Source organism: Scophthalmus maximus, chromosome 6 (assembly GCF_022379125.1).
Source record: "Scophthalmus maximus strain ysfricsl-2021 chromosome 6, ASM2237912v1, whole genome shotgun sequence".
In the NCBI taxonomy this organism is placed as follows: Eukaryota; Metazoa; Chordata; class Actinopteri; order Pleuronectiformes; family Scophthalmidae; genus Scophthalmus; species Scophthalmus maximus.
In genome coordinates this window covers 23,804,777-23,812,849 of record NC_061520.1, presented here as the reverse complement: position 1 = coordinate 23,812,849, position 8,073 = coordinate 23,804,777, and the positions used below count along the sequence as shown (strand labels likewise).

The following is an 8,073-nucleotide window of genomic DNA, read 5'->3' as shown; positions in this document are numbered from 1 at the left end:
TCATTTTTTATATTATGTATTTATTCCAGTTCCAAAAGAACACACACATTTTAATCACAAAAATGACTGCAGTTTTTTGAGTTATGTTGTCATTATTTACTCAGGCACCTTTTTTGCAGCCCCTGTAGCAAGCTTTGGGTCTTGACCTTTGTTTACATTTTACAGGTATGATTATACATGTTACAGGGCGGCCGTAGCTCTCATTATTCCAGGGGAATGCGTTCGTGAAGAGAGTGAGTATTGTATGTTGTGATGTATTTCGCAGGTATTTCTGTTATATACTGTAAATATTATGTGTAACCTCTGTAAAGCCCCGCTAGGTTGACGTCTCCTCTCTGCTCTAGTCTGTTGACATTTTCGCGTCGCTCTACAGATGTCACATGATCCGCTGCTATCCAATTACAGCCGGAGGCATTTTGCTCTGCGTCCGTTGGTAACCCCTCTTGGAAATCGAAACTGAAGTGGGCGGGCCCATACTAATACACATTTGTATTTTGGATTGTGAATTAATAATGCTGAAGTTTATTAAACTATTATATTTAAAGATAAGTTGTCTGTGATATATTGTTCATATTGTGTTGTAATAACTTCTGGTTGCGAGGGTCAGTGCTCGGATTTACACCTTCACTGTTCAACTGATGATATCAATATCATAAATATTGATATTTTAAGTGAACACCCATTTTCAGACTGATTTCACAGGTTTGGTTAAATAGTCCGTTTACAGGGTGGTTAATAATATTTTTATTACTCTTAATAATTGTGTTTGATAATTATTGATAACTTGCTAATTTCCAAATCTGCTCCTACCAATGCACTACATAGTATTAGACATGAAGATATGACTTTAGACGTTAAGCAGTAAAGTGTAAAATAGACTGTTCATGTCACTCCTCTTTAGGCCCAGAGCATGTAAAAAAAACAGATTACACAATTTACAGGCATTTAAATACCTGATCAAGAAAAGCTTCAACTTCTAGTCTCATTTCATCACATCAGTACAACTAGTATTTCTGTTCATTCTGTCCTGCTACTTTCAACGAAGAGCGACTCATGTGAGAAAAGAGAGCTTAGGAAGCTAAACAACTGAAATAGACAACTTACTAAAATGCAGCAATGACGAATAGAAAAGCAAATCAGTAATAATCATCATCAATACTCATATTGGTGTCAACAAGTTGGTTTAGTTTGGTCTGTTTTTCTTTAATGTCCCACATCAAGCTGTTTATGCCCTCAGTGTGCAGCAGCTCATTTCCAGAGATCTGACCCAGTGCTGTGGTCATTTCCTCCATTACCTTCACCACAGGCTCCAACAGGATTAGGCGTTGGGTCTGCAGCTCTGCCACGTTCCCCACCCCACACAGCTTCCCCAGCTGATGGACAGCACATCTAATTTTTTGTTGAACATTAGAAACAGCCTCCCTCTTCACAGCCACACTCCGCAGTGTGGCCTCCACCTCACGAATCTTGTTGTCAGTCTCTTGGATTTCACGCTGAGCTTGACAAATCAAGGAATTGTACTCAGACACTTTTTGGGAGTGTGAGCTAACCTGAGATTCACAGTTCTCTATCTCCCTATTAGCGCTGTCCACAGCATCAGAGGCCATGCTCCTCTCGCTTTCACCAGCTGCAATCATAATTGGTCCTGAGAATAGGTTATGTAGATCATTAGTTACATGTTTATCTTTGTACAATATATAATCACTTGAATAAATGTTTGTATAAAATAACCTAAAATGTAATGCTGCATTTACTTACCAGCAATCCACCCCACAATTGGGATAAACGTGATACCAATCCCAGCATTTCTTACGTTTTCGCCCCCATCTCTCCTATCTATCATTTTATCTCGGGTGTTTTCTGCTGACTTCAGGTTATCCCTCTCTCTCTCCAGAGCTTCTTTGTAACTCTCCAGAGAGGATCTGTTTGACTCCAGCTGTATTTTTAAGCCTTCTATCTCAAGCTCTCTCTGGCTTTTCTGGTTTGCTAAATGACTCTGCTCTGCAGTGAGATGTTCAGTCTCCCCATCAAGCTGCTGAAGCTCTCTTCTGGCTACCTGCTCCGACTCTTCCATCTGCTGCTTCATGTTCTCAATCTCTTGTCTAATGTCACGAAAAGTCTGGCTATCAGGAAGGACAATGTCTGCATTGACACGGAGGAGCATCTCTAAGACATTGTTGAAGGAATGGAGCCCACTCTTTAGTGGCCTAATCACAGCCTGGGCCACTTCCTTCAACTCCAGGTGCCGTTGCTCTAAAGAACTGTGAGGGTGAAAGGGTTCAAGATTAGAAACAGAACAGACCGGCCTCATATCAGCTGAGTGGAGTCAACTTAATTCATGGTGTTATATTTCTACAAACCTTGATGACATCCGTCTGCTCCAGTCCAAATAGGAAGCAAATGATCTCGGCATGGCTGCACAATGATTTACTGCAGAAATGACAAACACCAGTGAGATCAATTTAAGACCTGGTAAGACAGCATGTAGTTTTAATACAAGGAGCTCTGGCACTCAAATACATAACCACAAGAAATGGCCTGGTCCATGAACACTGCAAAATGTGAAAGCTGGATACTTAAACTTAAAAAACCCCCACAAAAAAACCCAAAGTTCACTTCTGCACCTTCTTACGCCCAATGGGTCTCAATCTCTAAACACTATTATAGAATAAGAACATGATTAACTGTGTAAACCTTATTCAACATTCTTCATCAATATTTGGATACTTGAAATCTCTATGAACTGAATAATTAGTATCAAATGAAACTAGAACTGCAAGCAGTGTATGACGGGGTCCAAGCTCTGGCGATCGCCCCGTGGCGAAGAAATATGTGCTCTGTGCAGTGTATTTCCACCAGCTCGGGCCTTTGGAGAGAATTCTGCTGGCGAATTTGATCAGATATTTCATAACCCCCAAATTAAAATGTGTACAAACATGTGAGACAGGGAGCGGTCTGTGCTGCAGGAAATGTGGAAATCAGTTGGCAGATCATTTACATATATTTTGGAGCTGCACAGCCATTCAACCATACTGGCTGGAGGTAATACAAGTAATACAGAAAGTTTTTGGAGATGGACTCGACTGCTCTTTCTCTACAGTTTATTTAGGCAATATTGCAGCTCATAGAGACAAATATCTATTAAAGATATTGTTAAGAGCCAGCAAAAAAGATGCAAGACAAAAATGGATGCAGACCGAACTTCCAACAAAGACAGACGGGATATATATTGTAACTGATGTTCAAAATATGGAGAGAATGACTTTTATACTTGCAGTACTGGGAGAAATGGATTGTGTTTCTTGACTCACAAGATCATCACTGATCGGTTGCTCTATGATCTGACATGTAATTGACATCAGTATAACGTAAATGTAAAGATGACCAACAGTTTTGTTCCTGAAATGGAATAATTGATGGAGTGGATGCTAATTAAGGAAGACGGAAACAGTGGATGTCTAAAGCAGAAGTATTTATTATAGGAGCTAAATATTAAGGAGACTTACGGTTTGCTATACAGATCAACATGTTCACAGTGTTTGGTGTCCCAAGATAGTCTGCCCATCACCGGTCTCTCTAGTATATTTAGCTTTGAGTAATGTCATCATTTTCCCGCAAGTTGGCGCCTACAGAGTATCACTTCTCCTCCTTAAGTGGAAATTTGAAGTCACACAGTTTCCCTCAAATCATGTGACCACACACACACACACACACACACACACACACACACACACACACACACACACACACACACAACCCCTAACCCCCCTAACCCTAACTCTCTGATGGTGACAGGAACACAGAGGTATGGAAATAATATCAAAGAAAATATACAATGAAAAACTATATTATTAAGCTTTAAAAAAAAAACTTTAGTAAGATAATATTTGCAAATAATAATGTTCAATGTAAAATATCAACTTTAACCCAAATGTCTGTCAGTGAATGAAATAATGTTCCATTTCCAAATGACCAGCAAACAAACCAACACAATAACAACGCATTTTTTACATGTTTATTAAGTATGGTGTGTTAAAGTTTCGGGCATCAGGCGAGTAACTCGTCTGCCTGAGGGTTAGATCGATTTTTTTTATGATAAAAGAGTGAATCTGACCGTGCAGCAAACAGACATTGAAGTCTAAAGTATAAAACCAAATGAAAGTACAAAGACTGTTCTTATGGCACTACTTTGTGACTCCCACCTTAGCCTCTTCCTGCAGATCACTTCAGGTTCCTGAGATGTGTCAGGCTGTCCAACTAACTTTCTTGATAAACTTCTTCCCACAAACCCATAACTATGCAGCAAGTTCCCTTACTAAATGGATCAGCTGTTAATTTAAATGTTTAGCCACATTATTATGAAGTTATAGAAGTTTTGAAACATTACCAACCTGTAAAAAGAGGAGAAAGGAGACAGATGACAGGCGCTTCTGTTTCGTGCAGCTTAGCTCAGTAGACTGAGGAGGATTGGAGGATCAGACAAAGTCCATGGCAGGAGCTGTGTGTGTGTGTGTGTGTGTGTGTGTGTGTGTGTGTGTGTGTGTGTGTGTGTGTGTGTGTGTGTGTGTGTGTGTGTGTGTGTGTGTGTGTGTGTGTGTGTGTGTGTGTGTGTGTGTGTGTGTGTGTGTGTGTGTGTGTGTGTGTGTGTGTGATTTCAGAGAAGCTGTGTGCATTTTTCTAATAGCACTCAAACACTCCCCCTGCAGGCCAAAAATAAACAACTGTAGTCTCAACACTGATTTGTCACTGCTTCCTGATCCTGTATGGGCCGAAGTTTATAGACTTGGTAAGTGGTGGTGTTTTTTACCCATGAGTTTGAGTAGAATTCTGAAAAAGTAGACCGTGGTGCAGTAGGATTCAGGACAGATAGCATCATTTTGAACGAGTAGTCTTTGAAACTATTTAGACATGATGTTCCAACTCACCCCCAAGCTACGCTGGACAGGAAGCTCATCCTTAGAGAGATCCAGATCTTTCATTTCCTTGGCCTTGTCTTCTGGGGAAAAGGCGTTCATCACCTCCACTTTGTTGGAGGCGACCTTTGGAGACGCACATTAGAGAGAGCGAGCATCTTTTGAGCTCTCTGCGGGACATCGACAGCCTCAGCTTCAGTTGGAAAGGATTGCAGGGCATCATCAATGTAAAAGTCCTGTTCTATGAAGTGTCGTGCATCACTGCTGTATACCCCTTCTGCCTCCCTTGCTGCCATTCTCAGCCCGAAGATTGCCACTGCTGGAGAGGGACTATTTCCAAAGACGTGAACTCTCATGCGGTAGTCGACCACATCCTTGCTGAGATCATTGTCTTCATACCAGAGAAAATGAAGGAAATCTCTGTGAGCTTCTCGAACAACAAAACAGTAGAACATGTGTTCTATGTCAGCTGTTATGGTGACCGGTTCCTTTCGAAACCGGAGGAGCACACTCAAAAGGGTGTTGTTCAAGTCGGGCCCCTTAAGCAGCACGTTGTTGAGGGACACTCCTTCTAACTGTGCACTTGAATCAAACACCACCCGAATCTCCCCAGGCTTCTGTGGATGGTAGACGCCAAAACTGGGAAGATACCATCTCTCTTCATGCTTATCACAAGGTGGTGCAAGCTATGCATGTTTGTTATCAATCATTTTCTGCATTAATTCGACAAAGTGTGCCCTCGTGTCTTCCTTCTTGTCAAGCATGCGGCGAAGAGACAAAAGCCACTTGTAGGCATAGGGTCTGTTGTCTGGGAGCAGACGCCTGGGGCTCCTTAATGGTAATGGTGCAACCCAGCTGTTAGTTTCATCTTTGAAGACTCCTTCCATCTTCTTTAGAAAGATTGTCTTCAACAGAAGGTGCGAGCAGGTTGTCGGTAACAGTGCGGCAAAAGACAGTCTCTCCTAAATTCTCTGCAGTGGGCTTGGAGTGTGGGTTTGGTGGTTGCTCCTGTTGAGGAGTCACTTTTGTGTGACCCATCAGGCTGAAATTCTCTTTCACACTGAAATGGTTGTCACGGGGTGAAAAAGCTGGGGCGTCCATTATCTTACACGTGTTTTTAGGGCACTCATTCAGTTGGCTTGTGAGCGCTGCCAAGGCACACATCACCAATGATAACCCAGCCCAGGTCAAGCTTCTGTGCATATGGGTCATTGTGTCTGCCATTCCACTGTTTTCTCACCTCGTGAGCTCTCAGAAAGTTCCGTCTAATGAGCAGGAGGATGTCAACATCTTGGTCGAGGGGCGGTATCTCAGCAGCGATTAACCTCAGATGGTGGTGGTGATGTGCGGCTTCAGGGGTAGGTATTTCTTCCCTGTTATTAGGGATGGCATTGCATTCGATGAGTACAGGGAGAGGAAAGTTCATCTTCCCGTCTGCTGATTCCACTGTATAACCACAAGCTCTTCTACCTGATGTTTTCTGTTATGCCAGCACAAGTCTTCAGGGTGTATGGTTCTACTGTGCCCTGGATGTCAAACATATAAAAAAACTCAGTCTTTGCAAGGGACAGATTACTTTGATTGACTATGATTGCGTACATCTTCTTAATGTTCTGTCGCTGACCTTCTGGAAGACATGTACCAGGCAAATCTTGGAGCAGGATTTTCCTGAGATTCCATTTCCACATACCTCTGTGCAGGTGGCCATAACATCTGGTTTGATGAGCTCACACTCTCCCCGCCATGCTCTTTAGAGGAAGAGAGGGGCTTGGGTTTCTTAAGCCAGGTAAGTATCCATCTAGGTTTGCAGCTTCCAGTTCACAGAACAGGTCAGATAGCTCATGGAGCTTGTGAGGTTCTTTGCTGGAGAGCTTTGGAAGGTTTTCTATCCTGGAAAACAGGGCTCTTTCTATTGCTTCTCACGAACCATAGTATTCTTCTAGTCTTGTCCAGATCATACATAGACCAGCAGATGGGTGACGTATATTGACTGCTTTCATCCTTTTAGCATGTTCGGAGGACTCAGGGCCCAGCCACTTGACGATCAAAGTTTATTTCTTCACTGGCAGTGAGTCAAACATCTGCAATGGTACTCTGAAACGTGGTCCTCCAGCTCCTTCAGCTTTCTGGTTGGTCATCAAACTTAGTCAGTCCTCCAGTCACGAGTTGACTCTTTGCTAAGAATCTTGCGAGGTCACTGACAGTGTTGTCAGTAGCTGTATGGTTTGCACTAAACCGATGCTGAGGCTGTGACACATTGTGGGGAAGACTTTAATGAACTACATCTCTTTGCAGTGTTGGTTTCCTGCCATCTAATGGTGAGAAGTGGTGGTCATTTGGTTCTTGTTGAAAAGATGTGAATGTTGGCGAAGGTTTCACTTGTTTCTGCTGATAGGTGGTGTCTTCATGCTGCATAACCATGTCTTTCTGACTTTCTGACGGAAGTTCAGTGTGGTCGTGTTTATTTATGTAAACAGTCAGTTTCTGCTCTGGGGTTGCCTGGGTAGGCAAGAACTCAAATTCACCACTTTACTCTTCAGCGTCGAGCTGAGCAGCAAACTCCATCACCTCTGCTTTCGCTATGGCAGCGTCAGCCTCTTTCTGGAGCTCAAGTACATCAAGAGTTGCTTCTAAGCAAGCCTTTTCGACCTTGATGCTCATTTCTTTCTCAGTGTAGGCTAATCTGGCTTTAGCAGCCTGTGCTTCCGCTTGTGCTTGTGCTACTGCCATACTTGCTCTGCTTGATGTAGCTGACCTTCTCAGAGCTCCTGCTGATGATCTAACAGTCAGCCTTCCAGAAGATTTTGAGGACTTTAAGGAGTGAGCGGAGAGTGATCTGGTCTCCTCACAATCTTGACCTTGAGCCTTCGATGTCTCCATTATGCTTGGCTGAGAAGGGCTGGTGAAGGTGAGTGTGTCTGACAGGATTTAATGCCAAAAAGTGTGAAACTGAAAATAGACGTAAATTACAACCGATACAAAATACTTTGTCATTTAAACGAGTTGACGTGTAATGACGGAGATGGCGGATCTAGTATTTATAGATATAGAGCAGAGTCCGCGATCGCATCTCGATCGTTATACTAACAAAATTACACAGATAGTATCAAATGCTACTAACAGTTTGCACATGACAGTTAACAATAATAAATAATAGTTC

The 8,073-nt window shown here is 42.5% G+C and overlaps 1 protein-coding gene across 1 annotated transcript; it reads right to left on the bottom strand.

The window, feature by feature from the left end:
* Window positions 1-4,541, bottom strand: LOC118309764 (chromosome partition protein Smc). The gene is made up of 4 exons (XM_035632248.2): window positions 4,392-4,541; window positions 2,361-2,430; window positions 1,759-2,261; window positions 1-1,645 (listed from the first exon to the last, which is right to left on the bottom strand). The coding sequence occupies exons 2-4, from the start codon at window positions 2,411-2,413 to the stop codon at window positions 1,137-1,139; spliced, it is 1,065 nt and encodes a 354-aa protein (XP_035488141.2). The 5' UTR covers window positions 2,414-2,430; window positions 4,392-4,541; the 3' UTR covers window positions 1-1,136.
* Window positions 4,542-8,073: the final 3,532 nt, after the last annotated feature.